The following is a 24,259-nucleotide window of genomic DNA, read 5'->3' as shown; positions in this document are numbered from 1 at the left end:
ATCCAATGGTAAACTAAATTGGGTGATGAGTCATGTTCAAGGACAAATTAGACTTGAGCCAAATGTTTTCTTTCATTATTCTTTGATGAGATGTGGGCTCTGCTGGCAAGGCCAGCATTTGTCACCAATCCTAACTGCCCTTGAACTGAGTGACTTACTAGGCCATTTCAGAGGTCAGTTAAGAATTAACCACATTGGGTGGAATTTTCCACTCCTGTCAGCTGTGGGGGCGGGGTCACTAAATTTGATGGACGGAAACAGTCAGTTTCCTGCTGGCAGGAAATTAGTTTGGAATTTTGTTCTCCCGGCTTTGATGGCAGGTTAAAGGTCAATCTAGTTGTCTAGTTTCCCGCTGATCTATGTCGGAACCTCATTTGCATCTCATGAATGCTCATTAAAAGACCAACTCACTGGAATTATGCTCCCCCTCCAATTAATGTGCCCGTAGATGTTGCTTTCTCCTTCTCAGGAATCTCGCAAAACTTCACCTTTGCCTTTAGCAAACACTGCACCAAGACTGGACATCGGAGGCAGGTGAAGGCTGGAAGGGGGGAGGTGAATAGGGTGGAAGGGTGGAGCAAAGGCTGGTCCGGGGAGGTAGGCGTGGAGAGGCTGTCCGGGGAAAGGGGGGTGGGAACTGTCTTAGAGGAGGGGTCCTCTCTATGGCGAAGGCCGCATTGCAGCTGGTTTGTTCCCGACTCATGGGTCTCATAGCGTCAAGGTCCCAGAAGGTTTGGAACTGCCGTTCATTCTGTGCCATTTACCATTGGCTGCGGTCAGAAGCAAGGATGAAGGGTTGGGGGGGGGGGGGAAGGTGGAGCCTCCAGAGCACGGCTGGTGGAAGGCAGCCAACTCGCGACTCCAAACCTCCATCCTCCTGGATGAATGGTCATGGCTGATAATGGATCATGCAGTTGGTCTTTTATGCTGCCAAGGTAATGCTCTCTCTCTATATAGAGTGTCAAGGGTGGTGGAGACAAGCAGGAAGCGTCAGAGAGAGGCTTCTTGTACATGACTTTCCTCACCCTTGTCAAAGAGCAATGTCTCCACATGCATTCATGAAGGAACACCCATCTCTGGTCCTCTAGGATGTCTTTTACTTGGAAGGAGCGGGGTGGGGATGCCACATCTAGGCAGAAGCCAGATGAAGGGCTTAGCACTTGTCTACTGGGTTTGAGATGGAGGGAAACCTGTAAAGGGCATGCTCACCAAATGTATCACTTCAATTCGTTCACAGATCCACCAAAGCATCGATGATGCAGGCTGCAGGCAACCCTGCCTTTTTAAAAATTCTTTTACAGGATGTGGGCATCATTGGTAAAGCCAACATTTACCTCCCATCCCTAATTGCCCCTGAACTAAGTGCCTTGCTCGGCCATTTCAGAGGGAGGTTAAGAGTTAACCACATTGCTGTGGGTCTGGAGTCGGACCAGGTAAGGATGGCAAATTTCCTTCCTTGAAGGACATTAGTGAACCAGATGGGTTTTTACAACAATCGATGATAATTTCTCTGTCACCATTCCTGAGACTAGCTTTATATTCCAGATTTATTGATTGAACTTAAGTACCATGTTGGGGTTTGAACCAAAATCTTCAAGAGTGTTCACCTGGGCCTCTGGATTATTAGTCCAGCGACATTACCACTATCACTATCACTGCCCCCCCCCCCCCACACCCCCCAACCCTGCCTTGATAACGGCTCTTCTCCAAATGAGGAGAAGGAGGGCCAATCACCGTTTGGCACAGGGCCATGAGGAGCAAGGATCTGAGCAGCAAGAGGTAGCAGGACCTCTATAAGGTCAAGAGGTTGGCAAACATAGAACACTGCAATGGCGAACATTGGCCCGGCAATGGGTTTATTACCAGCTGTGATCTTATCTAGCGATGACCCAAAGGCAAAGCTAGTGGTGCCCCCCCTCCCATATCCCAGGATGTGGTTGCTCACATCTGAGAGCTACTCCAGTATGAGCTGCAGCCTCAAAGACCCAGAAGGTGTAATGTGGAGGTCCTGGCCTGCAATGAGTGAACCCGTGTCCCAGTGCCCTTTAAATATGGCATCAAGATCTTGAGGTAACGGCAGGGCGGGTGACTTCCTGCCAGCCCCACCACAAGATTCGCTGAGTTCCTCACGGATGAGCTGAAAACATGAAGATCACATGTGTTCACCTGCCCTGCCACCCAGCAGAAATCACACTGACATTCCAGCCCACCACCAGACTTAGTCTCTAGAATGGAAAATCCCACCCATTTCTGGATGCACATGTAGGCCAGACCAGGTAAGGATGGCAGATTTCTTTCCCTAAAGGGCATTAGTGAACCAGATGGGTTGTTACAACAATTGATTTTAGTTTCATGTTCACCATTACTGAGACGAGCTTTCAATTTCAGATTTTTTCTTATTGAATTTAATTTCCACCAGTTGCCATGGATTTGAACCCATGCCCCCAGGGCATTAGCCTGGGTCTCTGGATTATTGTCCAGTGACAATACCACTATGCAAACAGCCCTAAATAGAACAGGGATAAATATCAATTTCAGCTAAAGGAAATTGAGGTTGCGAACAAAACAAGGTCATTGGTGAAGGTAGTGGATGGTGGATGTTGTATATACAGTAGGCGTCACGAAGAGGGTCTGAACTTGCATGGTTGAACATTAAGGGCAACATTTTCTCCCCATTGTGGGGGGGGGGATGTGCGGGAGCGGGTGGGGGCGGACTGGTTCCCAATCGGCGTCCCGTGCTGCCATTTTACATGGGCAGGCCAATTGCATGGGCTGTGTGCTCCCTGTGCGGGCGGGTGGGGGGTAGTGGGAAGATTCCCTGAGCTGGGAGTGCGCTCTTTTGCGCATGTGTGTGGAAGAGTGCACAGATCTCCCTGTGACAAAGTGCTGCTTCAGGGAGGTTGCTGGAAGTTTCAAAAATTTTTAAAAGTGAAAAAAAAAAAATTCCTGACGCTTCCCCTCATGTGACAATGTCACATGAGCTGGGACATGTCAATTTCTTTTATTTCAACATTTTATAAACATTTAAAATCCCTCATAAAACCTCATCCCACCCACGGATGAGGCTTCACCTTTTCTCGGAAACCTGCCCGGGCTCCCGGCCTGCTCACCAACCTTAAGGTTGGACGGGCAGGTCCATTGACTACCTCAATCACTTTACAAATGGCCTTAAGTGGCCGTTGACAGGTCAGTGGACGCGCAGCCAACTCTGCTCCGCGCGCGCCAACCTGAAAATGCAAATGACGCAGGGTGATGTCGGGATGCCCGCTTGACGTCACATCACGTCATTTTACCTGTCGGCGAGCAGGCCCTGCTCCCCACTTGGAAGATGCAGCCCTAAGTTTTTATTGATAACATGTAACTGTGGACATATATATACAATAGACCAAGCTATGATCTAACGTCATGCTTGCTTCTACACAGGTCTCTGTCCAGTCCACAACTGACTCTAATCTCAGGTCATGTGTCTCTTTACATCACACTGTGGGTGGTACTGTTTCCAAGTTCCACATTAACCTTTGCTGTGTCAGATACCCTTATACTACAGTGGAGAGATGTGATAATTAAAAATAATCTGTTATGTTGAGTGAAAAGGCCATTAAGAGCTGTATATTGTTATTGAAGAGTATCTCGAGGGATATTGAGATAAACTCCCAGGACATGGCAAAGGTATTAAATGGCCATTTTGTATCAATCTTCACTACAGAAGATGATGCTGAATTACCTTTAAAGTTGACAATGGAAAAGTCAATGGGGATATAGCCCTGGTTAGAATAAGCCTCTGGTCTTGACGGCTTTAAATCCAATAATATTCAAAGAAATAGACCCTTACTCAGCAATGCCCCTTTGCTCATCATGCATCATTAGAGTTAATCTGGTACGATCATCTTGAGAGATTAATAGTGACTCTCAACATAGCTTCAGTAAAGGTCATATCTCACCAGACAGGTTTGGTATTTGGCGGTAGTTACTAGGATGTTGGATTTAGGTAAACTGGTTACAATGTCAACATTCTTTTGAAAATGTATTATTGTACAGTAGAACAGAATAGAATTTGTGGGATAAATGAACAAATTTTGGGTGGGATAAGGAATTTACTGCATTTTTGATAGGTAGAAGATGGTTACTAATGGAAGAGTTAGTAGTGGAATCCCATAGGATTCGGTGTTAAGCCAATGATCTTCAACACTGTTATCAATAATCTGGACGAAACTGTCAGAGAAACAGTGTACATGTTTGTGAATGAAAAAGACTTGTATGACCGCTGAGGGGTTAATTAAATAATTTTCAGCAGATGGAGTTGGGCAGGGAGAGAGTGAATGGAGATGGTGACTCTGGGGGGGTGGTGTGGGGAAGACAGCATAACCAGGAGTCAGGTGATTGGGGTTTGCGGTAGGCGGTAGAGTGTGACAAGGAAGCTGGAGTGGGGTAATTGGAGCTTGGGGGAAGTGGGTTACAGGTGATTGCGGTGTCAGGGGTTTTGGGGGGGGGGGATATCAGGTGAAGAGAATGGAGGTAAAGGGATAGACACTTGTGTAGATAAGACAAGAAGACAATGGGCCTAGGGGACAGGGGAGAAAGTTAGACTGGGGAGCTTGGGGCTCAGAAAGAGAGGGACTGGAGAACGGAGAAGAGGCGGTGGCTCAGGGTCCTTCCTGATCTCTGATACCCAGCACAAATATCACAATAGGCCAACACAAGTGTGTCATTTTACGGTAGAAAATCCAGAGTTTTGGGAAACTTAATTGGGTTCTTTAAAATAATGAAAGGGTGAGGTTTAGTCCAGATAGGCTATTTTGACACAAAAATAAAATACTGCAGATGCTGGAAATGTGAAATTAAAACAGAGAATGTCGAGAAATACTCACAGGTTAGGCAACATCTGCGCTGAGAGAAACAGAGTTAACGTTTCAGGTCGATAACCTGTGCTTAAAACATTTAAGCTATTTTGCGTTTATTATCGGAGCACACAGGGATAAGTTACGTAAACATAGAACCTGGTTAGCTGTCAAGAGTCATTCATTCCGCAGAGAGTTAACGGCCACTGGAACAAATCTCCGTTTGTGCAACAAGTTTCTTACTGTGCCGGATGTCACTGTGTATAAAAGGATTGGTGGGCTTTTGGGGATGTTACACTCAGTCATCGTGGTCCCCTGAACGCCTTAGGGAGTTGGAGAGATATTTCCCTTCTCCATTAAAATGGTTCTGGCTCTTACAGGAGATTGTGTGGCTGACTGGTTGCATGTATAAGTTATACTACGACAGTGAAGGACAGGCTGGATGAACCAGCTGGTATTTTCTTGTCTGTCCTCTTTTGTATGTTTGCAAAGCAAATTTTACAGTGAAATAAAACATCAGAACAAACTGCAAAAGTAGGTGTTTTTATTCACAAATTCAGTTCAACTTCAGTTAACAGATGCACATCTAAGACCAGACGGCAACTACTGGTGGGATTAAGTGTTTGCTAACATGCTTTCCGACAACAACAATCAAAAAGTACTTTTTAAAAAATCTTTCTAAATGACCCAGACCCAACTCTGTAACCGGACAGGAGAGAGAATCTGATGATGGTCCCACTGGGCCTAGAGTCATAATAAGCACCAGTGACCATTAAATCAACATTGCTCGGGGGCCACCAAGAATCACTGGGGCTAACCTCAGCAGCGCCTGCACTGGTAAATGTAGTTGGCTGAATTTCAGCAGGAGTTCAGAAAAACTTGCAGTACCTAAAGAATAAAACACAAGTACAGTGCATGTGAAAAAACAGGTACTTCAGCAATTTCTTCACACCCCAAAGTGCTGGACATTGCAGTCCAAAAACTGATGTGGTAAGGTCCATAATGTGGGGGGGGGGGGGGGGTTGTGTGTGGACGTACAAATTAGGAGCAGGAGCAGGCCATTGGACCCTTCAAGCCCCCTTTGCCATTCAATGAGATCATGGCTGATCTGATTGTAACCTCAACTCCACATTCCCACCTACCCCCAATAACCTTTCATCCCCTTGCTTATCAAGAATCTATCTAGCTTTGCTTTAAACATATTCAAAGACTCTGCTTCCACCACCTTAGGAGGAAGAGAGTTCCAAAGGCTCATGACTATCAGAGAAAAAATTCTTCTCATCTCTGTCCTAAATAGGCAACTATTTATTTTTAAACAGTGGCTCCTCGTATTACATTTTCCCACAAGAGGAAACATCCTCTCCATATCGACTCTGTCAAGATCCCTCAGGATCTTATATGTTTCAATCAAGTAACCTCTTACTCTTCTAAATTCCAGCAGATACAAGCCTAGCCTGTCCAACCTTTCCTCATAAGACAACCCACCAATCCAGGTATTAGTTTAGTAAACCTTCTCTGAACTGTTTTCAACGCATTTACATCCTTCCTTAAATAAGGAGATGAATACTGTACACAATCCTTCAGATGTGGACAGACCAGTGGAGTGCAGAAAGATATTTTTTAAATGAGATCTCTAATCAAAGCTTGATCTGCACATTATTTAGTTGAAACCAAAAGATTCCTTGGTGCTATTTGAAGAGCATGGCGTTCTCACCGTAGCCTGACCAAGCATCCTTCCTCAGTCACCATCAAGGACTGGATTAACTGGTTGTGGACCTCATTTGCTGTTTGCAGGACCTTGCCATATACAATTTGCGGCATAATTTGCTAACATAGCAATGGCTGTACTTCAAAAATAATTGGTTATAAAGCACTTTGGAATGTCCTCACAAGGTGATATGGTGCTATCTAAATGTAAACTTGTTCTTTCCTAACATAATTTTCCACAATGACAAGAACATATATCTAATATGAATTGCTTTTAAATAGACTTGATTTAAAAAGTACTTTTCATGATTTAAGGATACGCCAAAACACTTCACAGCCAATGAAGTACATTTGAAATGTTGCCTCTTTTTTTCACATCAATCCGTTTAATTCTGTCCCCTCTGGTTATTGACCCTTCAGCCAGTGGAAACAATTACTTCTTTACTTACTTTATCTAAACTTTTTATGATTTTAAACAATCTCTCTCTCTCCCTCTAGGTGCTGACAGGCGTAATACTGAATTCCAGTATTTTCCTTTATTAATTTACTGTTTCATTTGGTTTCTTAATAATTCTTCAATCTTTCAGCACACAATTCCTATTTTAGAGCCAGCAAAGGGCACAAGGGTCATAGGAAGATACAGCAGAAAAGGATGTTATTCATGCCTCTGATTTTTTTAAAGGCGGAATTTTACAGGCCCCATTGTGGCAGAGGCAGGGCAGTGAAATGCAGTACCAAAGTCCATTAACTTCGGGGGAACCGTTCAATCCCATTGGCAGAAAATTCTGCTCAAAAAAAAATTCCAATTAGTTCCACTCCCCCACTTCTTCCCCCACAGACCTGGAACTTTTCCCATCAACTACTTATCCAATTCCTTTCTGAACGTTACTATTGAATCTCTTCCACCACCCTTTCAGGCATTGCATTCCAGGTCAGACTTGGGTTAAAGTTTTACCCTTACCTTCAATTCCTGTTGCTGCAATTTGCTGGAGTGTAGGGACTGAATGATAGACTAGGAAACAAGCCAGCATACTGATCTGAGATTCCTCCACAAGCTGACTACTTAGGTAGGAATGTAATAGCACATCACCTGATGCTAAAAGGAGTAGTTTGGGGAGAGAAAAAAAAACAAAGCATTTTAATTCACAAATACACATTGCACTTCTGTAACTGATTAACATTTTTATTGTGAACATTGCTTGGTTTCCATTTGTTGGTCTTGTAAGACACGCCAAGGCTTTTTACTCCTCCAATTGAACAGCCCGTTTTCTGCACCCTCATTTCGACAGTTAATTTGCAATTTTTCTCCTGACCCTCATTCTTCTCCACTGGATTATGAGGGCAATTCATTACCCATTCTAAGTTGCACCGAGCAGTGGATAGTGGAGCATTATCATAAAGAATTAATTTTAAAACTGGTTTGGTCATGTCAGAGGACAAGAAGGGTCAACCATACAATATTGGACTGGAGTCACGTGCAGGCCGCCACCAGGTGAAAGATTCCTTCTGTGAAGAACAATACAACTGGATTCTTAGAATAATCTGGCAGCATCCGAGATAATTTTTTTTTTCTTGCACCGGCCCAGGTTTATCTAATTCATTTTTGCAACTTGCCTATGTGGGGGTTGTTAGGCCAGTGTCTTAACTCAACCTCATCATCTCCCTGACCTCCTCAAAAGTTCTTTTAAGAGCTTTCCTTTTCACTGTTCTTTCATCCCCTCCTATTTCTTCTAGATACCATGGGCTAAAATTTTCAGGCCCCTGGATCACGATTCATGATCAGCTTGCACTCGATCCCATCATGCTGACTCCACATTTGAATGATTGCAGCATTCAGCCAAGTATCCCACCCCCCTCTTAAAGCGCTTATATTTCACCACATTTCTATTTCTCTTTAGCTCTGATGAAGAGTCATATGGACTCGAAACGTTAACTCTGTCTTCCTCTCCACAGATGCTGTCAGACCTGAGTTTTTCCAGCAATTTTTGTTTTTGTTTCAGCCGAGTATGACCTGGTAGCTGAATAAATATTCGACAGGGGGTGCAGCAGTGAGTGGCTAGCACATGTTCTAGCCAGTCTGCAACCCTTTAAAGGAAGCAACTGAGAAGAGACGGGCTCCCAGGTTCTTAGATGTGGCGCTAGAGGCCTTAGTCCAGGAGGTCAAAGGAGAGAGGCCACATATCTGCAGGACGGCTTCAGATGGGTAGGGTGGTTAATTCCCAGAGTCACGCCCTGAGGGCCTGGCAGCAGTGACATAAAGAGATCAATTACCTCATGCAGGTGGTTAAGCTCAGTGAAGGTGTCTTCACATGGCATCTCCTACCTTCCACCGCTCCACCAAACACTCATGCTGCTCAATGTCCCATCACTCCTCCAGCAGGAGGCGCACTACTTCACCATAACACACCCATGCCAGCCTCACACCCGCCTCTCACTGCTTCCACATACCTCCAGCTATTGAGCTATGGCAGGCACATGACCAAAATACAGCACTACAAACTAAGTGGCAATCTGCCATCTTTCTTGCAGGACATAATTGCTGGGAGCAAAACAGAATTGAAGGGGGACAGGCATGCCTGCATCATTTAAGTGGGATAGATGGCATTCAGCATGATAGGACTGGATATCATTGAGGATGCTGCATCTGACAATTGCAACAACATTCAGGATGACATTAAATTTCTCCTTTTGGCCTTTCTCAAATTCCACCTCATCCTGTTATCTCACGTAAAATGCAAGCCATAGATGGTATGACCATAGGGTTCTTGCTTCCCACCCTCACCCCAACACCCCCCACTTCTGGGTTTTTTGATTTCAGATATCTAAGAACTGCTGTGTGACCAGGAGTGCAGCTTCATGAGGAAGGGCAAAAGTTGCTACAGATCTCTGAAGTAGAAACAATGTTACTTGATTGGACTCTCTCAGCCACCAGCTCAGATCTTAGCCCTTACATGATAGCATAGAGCTGGGATCTAGGAACATAGAAGCAGGAGTAGGCCATTCAGTTCCTTGAGCCTGCTCCACCATTTAACTAGATCATGGCTGATCTTCTGCATCGATGCACTATCCCCATATCCTTTGATGTCACTGGTATCTAGAAATCTATCAACCTCTGCTCAATGACTGAGCCTCCACAGTGCTGAGATAGAGAATTCCAAAGATTCAGCACCCTCTAACTGAAGAAATTCCTCCTCATTTCAGTCCTAAGTGGCCTACCACTTATTCTGAGACTGTGTCCCCTGGGTTCTAAAACCCCAACTAAAGGAAATATCCTTCCTGCATCTACCCTGTCAAGTCCTGTAAGAATTTTGTAGACTTCAACTACATCTCCTTTTATTTTTCTAAACTCTAGGGAATACAGGCAGTGTCCTCCTCATAGGACAATCCCGTCATCCCAGGAACTAGTCTGCTGAACCCTCATTATACTTCCTCTATGGCCAGTATATCCTTCCTTAGGTAAGGAGCCCAAAACTGCACACAATACTCCAGATGGAGCCTCACCAAGGTTCTGTACAACTGCAGCAAGACTTCCTTACTCCTCTACTCAAATCTCTTTGTAATAAAGGCTAACATGCCATTTGCCTTCTTAATTGCTTGTTGCATCTGCATGTTAGCTTTCAGTGATTTATGAACAAGAACACCCAGGTCCCTTTGGACATCAACACTTCACATTTTTCCACATTCTATTCCATCTGCCCACTCAATCTCCTCTTTGCATCCTCTTCACAAGTCACATTCCCACGAAGTTTTATGTCATCTGCAAACTTGGAAACATTACGTTTGGTCCTCACATCCAAATCATTGATGTAGATTGTAAATAGCTGGGGTCCAAGCACTGATACTTATGCAACTCCAATAATCACAGCCTGCCAATCTGACAATGATCCATTTACTCCTACTCTGTTTTCTCTCCGTTAACCAGTCCTCAATCCATACCAGTATATTTCCCCCATTCCATGGGCTCTAATTTTCCTGCGTGGGACCTTATCGAAAGCCTTCTGAAAATCCAAATACACCACATCCACTGGTTCTTCCTTATCTAGCCTGCTAGTTATATCCTCAAAAAACTTGAACAGATTTGTCAAACATGATTTCCCTTTCATAAATCCACATTGACTCAGCCCAATCTCACCGTTATTTTCTAAATGCCCAGTTATCACATCCTTTAGAATAGATTCTAGCATGTTCCCTACTACTGATGTTAGATTATCAGGCCTGTAGTTCCCGGTTTTCTCTCTCCCTCCTTTCCCAAATAGTAGGGTTTCATTTGCCACCTTCCAATCTGTAGGCAATGTTCCGGAATATTTAGAATTTTGAAATATGATAAGCAGTGCATCCACTATCTCTACAGCCCCCCCTTTCAACACTCTGGGATGTAGACCATTGAGTTCAGGGGATTTATCTATTTTCAGTCCCATTAATTTCTCCAGCATTACTTTTTTACTAATACTCATTTCTTTCGGGTCCTCAATCTCACTTGTCTCTTGGTTGTCCAATATTTCAGGGAGGCTTTTTGTATCTTCCTCCGTGAAGACAGACACAAAGTATTAGTTTGGTTTCTCTGCCATTTCCCTATTACCAGTTAAAAATTCTCCATTCTCTGCCTATAATGGGCCCACACTTGTTTGCTAATCTTTTCCTTTTTACATACCCATAGAAGGTTTTACAGTCCGTTTTTATATTCCTCACTAGTTTACTTTCATATTCTATTTTCTTTTCCTTTATCAATTTCTTGGTTCTCCTTTGCTACATTTTAAAATGCTCCCAATTCTCAGGCTTACTACTTTTTTTTGGCAACTTTACAAGTCTCTTCCTTTGCTCTAACAGAATCCTTAAGTTCTCTTGTTAGCCATGGTTGGATCACACTGCCTGCTTTTTGCATCTTAAAGGAATGTAAATTTGTTGCAAATCATGAATTAATTCTTTAAATGCTAGCCATTGCCTGTCTGTTGCCATACCTTTTAATGTAGTTCCTCAGCTTACCTCAGCCAACTTGCCCCACATACCTTTGTAGGTTCTTTTTAAATGAAAGACCCTAGTTTCGGATTGAACTACATCACTTTCAAACTTCATGTAAAATTCTATTATACTATGGTCACTTTTCCCCAAAGGCTCCTTTACAACAAGTTTATTAATTAGCTCTTTCTCATTGCACAATAAGATATCTAAAATAGCCTGTCTCTAATTGGTTCCTTAACATGCTGTTCTAGAAAACCACCACATTGTTAGGAAAGAGATAGTTTAAGTAAGTTATATCTGTATTTGTGGGTGTTAGGAATGAGTTATATCTTTAAAGTTTAAGTTTGATTTGTATTTGTGTATCTGTATGTTAAGAAAGGACAAATTGAGTTTTAGTTTCACTTTAAAAAGGTGCTGGCATTTCTAAAGAGTGTTTATCTTAGCTTAAGTCGTAAAAAAAAGAATTGGACTGTTGCCTAGCAACAGGGGTCCAGCGAGGCACATCCCTCCCACAGACACACACACACACACACACACAGAAAAGCTAGAAACAGCAGTTTATTTTTAAAGTTGTCAGAGTTCAGCTGGTTTTCAAGATCGCTGCCAGAGAAGCACCCTAGAAGGGGCAGACAGTCAGCTCCAAGCTAAAGTTGGTTTTGAAAGTAGTTGCCAGGAAAGACTGGGGCAGAGGGGATAGAGAGTCAGTCCCAAGTTAAAATACCCCAAAATCCAGGGGAGTTGAACAGGGGAAAGTCCCAAGAAGATCTTCTGGTCAAAAGGAAGGTTGGGAACCTGGAAAACGTCCTGTTAAGTGAAGTTAAGAGTGAGGGGCAAAGAGAAAGGCCCCAAGCTTCAGATTTAAAGAGACAAAAGCTGCAGAAAGCAGATTTAAAACGAGAACAGCTTGCAGAGGCAAGAAGGTCCAAAGAGACAAATGAAGGCCTGTAACACTTTGCTATGGGCATGTGAAGCAGTGGTACTGTCGACAGCTAAGTCAGTGAGAGAGAGTGCATGGAAGATAGTTTGAATGCATGTGGTGACTCAGAGGGGAGAGGAACATCAGAGAGAGAGAGTTCGAAACCCTGGAGGTGAACCGTTGAGAAAGATGTCTGAGAGAAAGCATTGGTTTGGGAGAAGATTCCAAAGTGAGTTCTTGAGGAATGGAGATTGGAAACCCTCATATGAAAGACAGAGTTCAGTAAGACTGATTGACTCACGGTGTGACAAGCATCAGGTGGAGGGAAGTGGGGGGGGAGGGTGGGGTGTTGAGGGTAGATGCATAGCATCTGGTTGAGGTGTCATCCGTCACTTTGTTTCAGAGTGTGGTGTGTCTAACCACAGGTCGCAGTTGGTTTACTTGAATTGTGTACTTAGTGTGGACAATGGAGAAAAGATTGCTTTTATAACTTGTGTTATCCTTACAAATCTGTAAAGGTATAATTGTGGTCTAGGAGTCTTGTAATATAGTTCATCCTTTCTTGTTTAATAAACATTTTATTCTTTTGTTACAAGTTCATCAGCTGACCCCTGTGACTCTGTTCAGTAGCTACTCTCCACATATCTAAACAAACAAATAAAAGTTAGTATTTATCAAGTTGGGTTCCACACTGGTATCAGGTTTACCTGTGGGTAACCTCAGCAGGGATCATAACAATATATATATATTCCAGATATTCACCTTCCTCAGCATTAGTGCTAATTAGGTTTACCCAGTCTATATGTAGCTTTACCCTGCTCCCCAATGATTACTGTATTACCTTTATTACATACACATGTAATTTCCTGATTTATACCCTACATCAAACAGTTTTGTTAATGACCTATAAACAATTTCTACCAAAGTTTTTTGCCCCTTGTTATTTCTTAGCTCCACCCATACTGATTCTACACCCTGATCTTCTAATCTAAGATCCTCTCTCACTAATGTACTGATCCCATCCTTTATTAACAGTGCAATACCACTTCCTTTTTGCCCATCCTTCCTAAATGCTGAATACCTTTGAACTTTCAGTTCCCAGCGTTGGTCACCCTGCAGCCACGTCTCCATAATGGCAATTAGAGCATACTTGTTTAGTTATATTTATGCCGTCAATTCATCTACCTTGTTACGAATGCCATGTGCATTCAGGCCGTTAATTCTGTCTTATTATTTTCACAATCTCTAGCCCTAACTGCTGGCACCCTCATGGTTGTATGCTCTGTCCCTTTCTCACACACTGTGATAACCATTTACTTATGTTGTTGGTACCACCATGAACCACAAGCACTGGATCCTCCCCCTCTCACTCCAAGTTCCTCTCCAGCTTAGAGCAGATGTCCCAAATCCTAGCACCAAGCAGGCAAACACAGCGTTCTACACTCTTGCCCTCAGCTGCAGAGAACTGAGTCCATTCCCCTCACTACACTCACCTCTATCCCCCTACTAGCACTACACTCCTGGTAGCTCCCCCAACTTGAATGGCAGTCCCCACTCTTGTCCGTAGGCTGCAAGCACCTCAACCCATTGGACAATTGCAAGAGCAGAGGTTCCTCCACTTTTACCTTCTCGATCCTCCTACCTGCCTCACTTGCAGTCACACCTTCCTGCCCCTGACCACTAATCAAAATAGAAAACCCTATCCTATGGGGTGTGACTGCCTCCTGAAACAAATTGTCCAGGAAACATTTCCCCTCCCTGCATATGTTGCAGTGTCTGCAGCTTGGCCTCCAACTCAATAACTGAGCCAAAGCTCCTCAAGCTGCACAGCGGAGGTGATGGGATAGTGGTATTGTCACTGGGCTAGTAATCCAGAGACCCAAGATAATGCTCTGGGAGCCTGGGTTCGAATGCTACCATGGCAGATGGTGGAATTTGAATTCTGGAATTAAAAGTCTGATGATGGCCATGAAACCATTGTTGATTGTTGTAAAAACCCATCTTGTCACTAATGTCCTTTAGGGAAGGAAATCTGTTGTCCTTGCCTGGTCTGGCCTACATCTGACCCCAAACCAACAGCAATGTTTTTGACTCTTAAATGCCCTCTGAAATGGCTAGCAAGCAACTCCTTGTGTTACAAACTGTTACAAAGTCACAAAAAAGGAATGAAACCAGAAGGACTACCTGACAGCGACAGGGAACCGGAAACGACAATGGCAATTTCAGCCCTGTCGACCCTGCAAATTCCTCCTTACTAACATCTGGAGGTTAGTGCCAAAATTGAGAAAAGACTAGTCAAGCAACAGCCTGACAAAGTCATCCTTACGGAATCATATCTTACAGATAATGTCCCAGACACCACCATCACCATCCCTGGGTATGCCTTTGTCCCACTGGTAGGACAGGCCCAACAGAGGTGGTGGCACAGTGGTCTATAGTCAGGAGGGAGTTGCCCTGGGAGTCCTCAACATCGACTCTGGACCCTATGAAGTCTCATGGCATCAGGTCAAACATGGGCAAGGAAACCACCTGATTACCATGTTACACCCGCCCTTAGCTGATGGATCAGTGCTCTTCCATGTTGAACACCACTTGGAGAAAGCACTGAGGGTGGCAAAGGTGCAGAATGTACTCTGGGTGGGGGACTTCAATGTCCAACACCAAGAGTGGCTTAGTAGCACCGCTACTGACCGAGCTGGCCAAGTCCTAAATGACTATAGCTGCTAGTGGCGAGGGAACCAACAAGGGGGAAAAACATACTTGACCTCATCCTCACCAACCTGCCTGCCACAGATGCATCTGTCCATGACAGTATTGGTAGGAGTGACCACCATACAGTCACTGTGGAGACAAAGTCCCGTCTTCACATTGAAGATAACCTCATTGAGGTGGTAGTGTGGCACTACCACCATGCTAAATGGGATAGATTTCGAACAGATCTAGCAGCTCAAGACAGGACACCCATGAGACGCTGAGTGCCATCAGCAGCAGCGGCAGAATTGTAATCGAACACAACCTGTAACCTCAAGGCCCGCAAAATCCCCACTCTATCAATACCATCAAGCCAGGGTTTCAACCCTGGTTCAATGAAGAGTGCAGGAGGGCATGCTAGGAGCAGCACCAGGCATACCAAAAAACGAGGTGTCAACCTGGTGAAGCTACAACACAGGACTACTTGAGTGCCAAACTGCATAAACAGCAAGTGATAAGACAGAATTAAGCAATCCCATAACCAACAGATCAGATCTAAGCTCTGCAGGCCTGCCACATCCAGTCATGAATGGCAGCAGACAATTAAACAACTCACTGGAGAAGGAGGCTCCACAAATATCCCCAGGTTCAATGATGGAGGAGCCCAGCACATCAGTGTAAAAGATGAGGCTGAAGCATTTGCTACAATCTTCGGCCAGAAGTACCAAGTGGATGATCCATCTCGGCCTCCTCTGGAGGCGCTCATCATCAAAGATGCCAGTCTTTAGCCAATTTGATTCACTCCACGTGATAATAAGAAACGGCTGAAGTCACTGGATACTGCAAAGACTACAGGCCCTAACAACATTCCTGCAATAGTACTGAAGGCTTGTGCTCCAAAACTTGTTGTGCGCCTAGCCAAGCTGTTCCAGCACAGCTACAACACTGGCATCTACCCGGCCATGTGGAAAATTGTCCAAGTATGTCCTGTCCACAAATCCAACCCGGACAATTACCGCCCCATCAGTCTACTCTCTATCATCAGTAAAGTAATGGAAGGGGTCATCAACAGTGCTATGAGGTGGCACTTGTTTAGCAATAACCTGCTCACTGACGCCTAGTTTGGATTCTGCCAGGGCCACTCAGCTCCTGACCTCATTACAGCCTTGATTCAAACATGGGCAAAAGAACTAAACTCCCGAGGTGAGGTGAGAGTGACTGCCGTTGACATCAAGGCTGTATTTGACAGAGTGTGGCATTAAGGATCCCTAGCAAAACTGGAGTAACCGGAAATCAGAGGGAAAACTCTCCACCAGTTGGGGTCATACCTAGCACAAAGGAAGATGGTTAGTGAAGGTCAGTCATCTCAGCTCCAGGACATCACTGCAGGAGTTCCTCAGGGTAGTGTCCTTGGCCCAACCATCCTCAGCTGCTTCATCAATGACCTTCCTTTCATTGTAAGGTCAGAAGTGGGGATATTCGCTGATGATTGCACAATGTTCAGCACCATTCGTGACTCCTAAGATACTGAAGCAGTCCATGTCCAAATGTAGCAAAACCTGAAGAATATCCAGGCTTGGGCTGACAAGTGGCAAGTAACATTCACACCACACAAGTGTCAGGCAATGACCATCTCCAACAAGAGAGAATCCAACCATCGCTTCCTGATATTCAATGGCATTACCATCACTGACATGACTTACACTGAATCATCCCATTATCAACATCCTGGGGGGGGGGGGGGGGTGGCGGTTGCCATTGACCAAAAACTGAACTGGACTAGCCATATAAATACTGTGGCTACAAGAGCAGGTTCAGAGGCTAGGAATCGTGCGATGACTAATCCACCTCCTGGCACCCCAAAGGTTGTCCACCATCTACAAGGCACAAGTCAGAAGTATGATGGAATACCCCCCACTTGCCTATATGAGTGCAGCTCCCATGACACTCAAAAAGCTTGACATTGTCCAGGACAAAGCAGCCTGCTTGATTGGCATCCACAAACATTCACTTCCTCCACCACACACAGTAGCAGCAGTATGTACCATTTACAAGATGCAATGCAGGAAATCAGCAAAGCTCCTTAGACAGTATCTTCCAAACCCACTACCATCTAGAAGGACAAGGGCGACAGATAGATGGGAACACCATCACCTGGAAGTTCCCCTCCAAGTCACTCACCATCCTGACTTGGAAATATATCGCCGTACCTTCACTGTTGCTGGGTCAAAATCCTGGAACTCTTTTTCTAACAGCACTGTGGGTCTACCTATGCCACATGGACTGCAGTGGTTCAAGAAGGCAGCTCACCACCACCTTCTCAAGGGCAACTAGGGGTGGGCAATAAATGCTAGCCCAGCCAGCGAAGCCTACATCGCATGAATGAATAAAAAGAATACACCTACTGCAGACATGTTTGCCCTGGGTCACACTGGCATCCAAGAGCTCCCACATCCTGCAATCGTGGCACATCACCTGCTCATCCATCCTTGTTGTATCTTAATTAAGTAACTAATTAGTTATTTTCTTAATTTATTTTGAATTAAATTAATGCCTCCTCAGACTTTCCTAAGTTAAAACTTAGTAATCCAATAAACGCTATCAGTTAAGAATAAAATAATGGACTCACTTGTTTCTAAATTAATTATAAGGTAGGCACTTTAGGATTATTGAAAAGTTTACATTTTTCTAAATTCCAGCTCTTTACAGACAGTCCCTAACAGCAGTTACTCACGAACCAATCCTTTTATGGCTTTCCTGTGAATTTTGAATTCTTTTCTCTCTTTGAATTTTTTTCTCTCTCTCAAACTCAGTGCGCACATGAACGTGAAGCTGCTCTTTGTAGCCCCACTGCTTTTGCCTCTCGAACCGAGCTCTCGCCTTCCCTCTCTGTGCTCTCTGTAGCCCCACTGCTCTCATTGATTCTCGTTTCTTGGAGTCACTGGACACGGGAGGGCTGCAGCCAGGCCAGGAGGAAAAACAGTTCTTGTGCTAGCTCCCTGGAGGGCAAGATTGCTGATTAGTTCCGCTACAGGGGACTCAAGTGAGGGCTTCCTGTCCTCACCAGGGTAGATCAGGTCCATGACAGCACTTGCAGTCTCACTTGTGATGCAACATCTGATGGCTGCTGTCTTAGTTTCCATTGCAACAGAGGAAGAAGTCATCTAATGTTGCAGTATTGCAGTGGAAGCTCAGACTGGGGCTCTTGAGATCCATGCTTGTTGCTATGCAGGCTTAGACTCAGTGCGCAATGGGATGCGCAGGCTCGTGCGGCAGTCCTGCAATCTGCCCTCCAACAGATTGCTAAGGATTGCTGAAGCACCACCCTGGGGCTGGGCAGTGGCTCCATCGTGCATTTATGCTTCCACAATGTCCCTCTGCCAATGTCCTTACTATTGCATCTCAATCAGCCTACACTGTGGCCGCCCGTGCCAAGGTTGTGCAGACCAAAGCCAGACCCTCAGGAGCCAGAGCTGCGTATGATCATCCTGCAAGGCCATCTGCAGTCTTCCCCAGTGAAAGTCAGCAGCCTTCCACTAGCCAAGTTGCAGCCATTGGGATAGCGCTGTGTTGGGGTGCCAGGAGGGCAGGGGAGACAGGAACCTGCAAGACAGGCACGAAGGGGTTGCACAAGAGTGAATAGTTTTTTTTTGTTATTATTGGATGTGTTGTTCAATAAGTTTGTTATGGAAAGAGTTTTATTGCAGGATTTTGGCAAAGAGGACACTGTGATAGGACATCGCAGATAAATGTGAAGATGGGGAACTGTGGAGCAATGGTGGTGAAAGGGTGGCATCCCACCCTGCGTCGCCTTCTTCCCGAGATGGCTTTCGCATGCCTGGTGGCAAGAGCTGTGCCCTCGTAATAGGAAGGTAATGGAGGGTGCATCAGACCACCGTGAATTTGGACAGACACTCTGCCCAAACGGTGAACTTGACAGCCACTGGCATCGCCGTCCTCAGCAGGTGCTGTTGAGAGAGCTGGCACGTTTCTGTGACCAAATCCTTGGTGAACCTCAGGCACCGCTCCTGGCTGAGACAGGGGAAGAAGAAATGTTTCCTGAAAACTCTTGGTGAATAGGGCCCTTCTGTGGAGAGCACCCCGTCCTCCTCCCGCTGCATTCAGCCTCCACTCCGCCGACCTGTCATGTTGCAGGCCCAAAAAGATTGCAACTACAGCCTTTCTGTAGACAGGTCCCTAAACTGCTCTAACCTCCCTAACGGGATGCATTGACACTCCCCTCCAAATACAGCAAGTTACCCAAACTCCTCCAAAACACACCACACTACTTCCACAAATTTCGCAAGAGCAACAGTAAGTCAAAAGCACCTCACCTGCAAGTTGGAGAGAAGGCCCTTTAACTTGCACTGGTGGGGGATCCTTCATGCAAGAGGCTGTTTGGCATCATGATCTGCCACTGCAAAAGTCTCTGCTTCCTGTGTAAGCATCCTTCCCAGTATGGGGCGCCCTACTGAAAGCAGATGGAGGTGCAATGTGCACCATTTGGAGGGCCTCCAGCTTCCAAAGTGCCAGCAGCAGTGACATACTGAGCTGAATTTTGCAACCCAATACTTTCAGAATACAGTAACAACTGATGTTGAGCTGTCAAATCACTGGCACAATCTGACCCTTTGTGCGCTTTGGAATCCATCATCTTTCCATCTTTCTGATGCAAGCTTGGAGCAGTAGTGGTAGTGGTGCTTTACAGTTTTTGATCATTGTAATATGTTTCGCCGCAAACATTTGTCAATTTTCAGTGTTAACAACATGAAAGAAAAAAAAAGTCCCCATAATAGGAATTTGGAAGACATTATTGTTTTGCTGCCTGCTAGTCTTGAGAACCAGTTTCTCAGGAAGGGAGGCAGGGAAGTTATACATTTTAATTTGGAGTACGGGGGTGTGGAGAAGGCACGTTCTTTGAGACAGGAATGCTAGCTATGCAGAAAATGGTTTTGGTCACTCAGCTTGCAGTGAGACAGCACACCAACTTAATGTCTGGTAGCTACAGACCACAAGAAGAATAATTTTAGTCCAGCTTTCCTTTATAAAATGACCCTTTATAAAGAACCGGTCACACTAATCGAGAATGCCAAGCTAACACTGAGTGGCGGTGAGATACCACACAACCTACTTCCTGTCATAGGCAGCAGAATAACCGGTTTACAGGAAGTGCTGCTGGGGTTACATAGCTGCTGCTGGGCGGAGGGAAGGGGCTGTGATACCCGATGATGTCATTGCCTCCCTCGTCAAAATGCCAGCCCCGATTCATTGTAAAACTTAATTGACAATTCAAGAATAGCTACAATTTGGCGAGGGCATAAAATTTTGAAACTGAAAATTGATTGAAGGTGCAATTTGTAGGGGAAATTATTTAAGTGGTCAAATCAATTCATTACAAACAAGTTGTTTCAAAAGATAGACAAATGACTGGATATCATAAATGAATTAAAAATATAATTCATAACATTATTCCTTTCCTTAGGTAAACAATCATATGTTTTATACAGTTAGTCAAATTATACATCAATGACACACAAAGACTGCAGTTAGTGATACAATGCTTCAAAATGTTTAGATAATGTCACAGCAGTAGCAGGCAGGGGGAAAGGATTATTTGTTTATCAAATAGGAATAGGTTCTCAGCATAGTAGTGTTACTTAGCTCTATTATCTTGCTGTATTAAAAATAACATTCATGACAATACACAACAGAGAAACCACAAGATTATATTCCGCCCCTTCTGCTTTTAGTATTTCAAGTAACTGTAGCTCTTTCCCAGTCAGAAATATTCACTGCCATTTTCTCACTCCTTACTGGCCTACAGTTCAGCGGGTACTGATTGCCCTCTGCCTATCCAAACTTATGACCGAGGCAGTAAGTGTTAGCTGGTTGTCTGAGTGCAAGGATGTCACTGCTGAGCCCAATTTTGTCCTCATCTAAAGTACAAACATGGAATCAAGAGTGAGAATCATATTCACATAGCGAGGAGGCGGCTATTCAGTCCTTTGTGCCTGTGCTGGCTCTTTGATGAAGCTATGCAATTAGGTTCACATCCCTGCCCTGTCTCCTTGCAAATGTATCCCCCTTCAAGTATTCTCCCTTTTTAAAGTTGCCACATAATCTGCTCCTTCCACCCCTTCAGGTAGCGGAATCCAGATCACAACCCGTCATGTAATAAGATCTATCTTATTAGTTACATTCTCAAAAAACTCTTAACAGACTTATTAAACACTATTTCCCTTTCATCATGCCTCTAATTCTTTTAGCTATTACCTTAAATCTATGCCCTCTGGTTTACTGACCCACCTCACACTGCAAAATTTCTGGAAAAAATTACTTTTTCAAAACCATTCATGATTTTGAACATCTCTATTAAATCTGCTCTTAACCTCTTCTGCCATTTCCTACAGTAGAACAGCGAAAACACTTCAAAAGAACTTAATTGGCTGTAAAGCACTTCGGGCTATCCAGTGGTTGTGAAAGACACTATATAAATGCAAGTCTTTTGTTTCTTTCTCTACTCTAAGGAGAACAACTCCAGCTTCTTTAGTCTTTCCAAGCAACTGAACTCTCTCATCCTTGGTAACATTCTAGTAATCTCTGTACCCTCTCTAAGACCTTCTAGAAGGATAAGGGCAGATGCATGGGGATACAACCCACTTGCAAGTTCCTCTCCAAGCCACATACCATCCTGACTTGGAAATATATCGCTGTTCCTTCACTGTCGCTGGGTCAAAATCCTGAAATTCCCTCCCTAACAGCACTGTGGGTGTACCTACACTACACAGAATGCAGCGGCTCAAGAAGGCAGCTCACCACCACCTTCTCAAGGGCAATTCGGGATGGGCAACAAATGCTGGTCTAGCCAGTGATGCCCACATTCCATGAACAAATAAAAGTGCTCAGAGTTACCCAGATTATGAGAGTCGACTAACAAGAGACATAAAAAAAAATGCAAATATTTCTATACACATATAAATAGGAAGAGATTAATAAAAGCGAACACGGGCCCATTAGAGGCAGAGCCAGTGAAATTATCATGGGGGATATGGAAATGGTCGAGGCATTAAACATCACTTTGCACCTGTCTTCATGGTAGACGCCAAAACCTTCTGGAAATAATAGGGAGCCAATTATCTAGTGAGAATGAGTAACTCAAAGAAATCAATATAAGTAAAGAAATTATATTGGTGAAGTTAAGTAGCAGCAATTCCCCTAGACCTGACAACTTGCATCCTGTGCAAGGTTTTGAAAGAGATAGCTGCAGAGATAGTGGATGCATTGGTTTTGATTTTCCAGAACTCCTTAGATTCTATAATAGTTTCCAAAGATTATAAGGGTAGCAAACATAACCTCACTATTTAAGAAAGGAGGAAGGGAGAAAACAGGAACTATAGGACAGTTAGCCTAATATCATAATGGGCAAAATGCTTGAATCTATTATTAGGGGTGTGGAAACAGAGCATTTAGAAATTTATATGATTAACCAAAGTCAACACTGATTTCTGAACAGGAAAGAGTGTTTAAAAGGTCTATTAAGAGTTTTTTTTGAGGATGGATTAGGGGAACCAGTGGATGTACTGTATTTGGATTTTCAAAAAGCATATGGTAAGGTGGCACACAAGAGGTCACTGCACAAAACTAGAACCCATGGGTGATATGTTAGTACAGATTAGTTAATGGACAGAAAACAGACAGTAGGAAAAAGCAGGTCATTTTTAGTTTGGCAGGCTGTTACTGGAGGGGTACAGCAAGGATCACTGCTTAGGCCTCAGCTATTTACAATCTATAGTGATGACAGTTGAGGGATACAAAGTTAAGTAAAAAAATAAGCAGTGAGGAGGATGCAATGAGTCTGCATAGGGGTATATAGTGGTTGGGTGAGGGCAGGAACATGGCAGATGAAATAAAATGTGAAGTGTGAAGTTATCCCTTTGGTAGGAAAAATATAAAAGCAGAATATTATTTGCATGGTGAGACTGGGAAATGTTTCCCTTCACAGGGACCTGCATGTCCTTGTACTTGGATCACAAAGTAAATATGCAAGTACAGCAGCAAGCAATTAAGAAGGATAATGGTATGTTCGCTTTTGCTACAAACAGATAGGAGTACAAAAGTAAGTTATGTATTATTACAATTATACAGGGCAATGGTGATGTTATATTTGGAGGACTGTTTGCAGTGTTGGTTTCCTTACCAAAGGAAGGGCACACTTGATGTAGAGGGAGTGCAACAAAGGTTCACTAGGCTAGTTCCTGGGATGATGGGATTATCTTGTGAGGAGGGATTGAGTCTAGAGAATATAGGCCTATATTCTCTGGAGTTAAGAAGAATGAGGTTTCTTCAGAACTACAAACTGCTAGCCTTGCTGAGTATTTTCAGCATTTTCTGTTTTTCTATCAAGGGATCTTATTTTTAATAGGAGGGCATGGCACTGTCCTGATCTATCAACTTTAGCCCTCTGAATGCGAGACCTTATTTGAAAAATTACTAAACTTGAAAAGATAAAAATCAGGAAGGCCTCAAGATCCAGAACTGAGGTGAGGAGGGTTAGCTGATGCCAGAATATGGTAGAGGCATCTGTGGTTGGCCTTAGATAATGGCAGAGATAACAATGAGCTGGGGTCCCTGCTCCCATTCCCTTTCCAGCAACCCCAAATGGAAGCAGCGGGAATGAGAATCGGGCTCGGATGGGGTCAGGCTTTGGCTGTAATGTCCAATTAATGCTCAAAATGCATGCCATCACCTATTCTATGATGAATGGCCACAAACATGAGGCATTGGAGGGTGGGCAACATCCAGGGAACCTTTGCATGGCCTACTGCACTCAGAACAGTGAGGAGAAAATTGAACAAGAATGATAACAAAATAGAGATGCAAAACATGCATCTTGTTCATGGCCTGGGCCACTATAAATAAAATTCCAGCACCTTTATCAGATGCTCTCTTCTATTTGTTTGATTTTGAAACCATAAACCCAGCACCAGTCAAGCTGCAATTAGGGCACAGGATGTTTCTTTTGAGATTTGAGGTACAAATTGAGCATGGTTTACTTTAGAAACTAAATGGCTTGCTAATCATGATTTCAGAATAAGACATCAAGAATTAAAGAATCTGAGTCTTGAACAATTTCAGTGTTTACAATTAA

The 24,259-nt window shown here is 44.0% G+C and overlaps 1 protein-coding gene across 4 annotated transcripts in view; it reads right to left on the bottom strand.

The window, feature by feature from the left end:
* Positions 1 to 5,365: 5,365 nt before the first annotated feature.
* The window catches only part of anapc1 (anaphase promoting complex subunit 1), a 216,889-nt gene continuing 197,995 nt past the window's right edge, over positions 5,366 to 24,259 (bottom strand). For all 4 annotated transcript variants that reach the window (XM_041188482.1, XM_041188480.1, XM_041188483.1 and 1 more), the window contains 2 exons: positions 7,507 to 7,641; positions 5,366 to 5,726 (listed from right to left, as the gene is read on the bottom strand). In XM_041188482.1, the coding sequence (XP_041044416.1) occupies positions 5,611 to 5,726; positions 7,507 to 7,641 (251 nt within the window). In that variant the 3' untranslated portion in view covers positions 5,366 to 5,610. The remainder of the gene's footprint in view (positions 5,727 to 7,506; positions 7,642 to 24,259) is intronic.

This window comes from Carcharodon carcharias, chromosome 5, assembly GCF_017639515.1.
Source record: "Carcharodon carcharias isolate sCarCar2 chromosome 5, sCarCar2.pri, whole genome shotgun sequence".
NCBI classification, from domain to species: Eukaryota; Metazoa; Chordata; class Chondrichthyes; order Lamniformes; family Lamnidae; genus Carcharodon; species Carcharodon carcharias.
The sequence above is the reverse complement of the archived record's forward strand: the minus strand, read 5'-3'. Positions and strand labels throughout refer to the sequence as shown.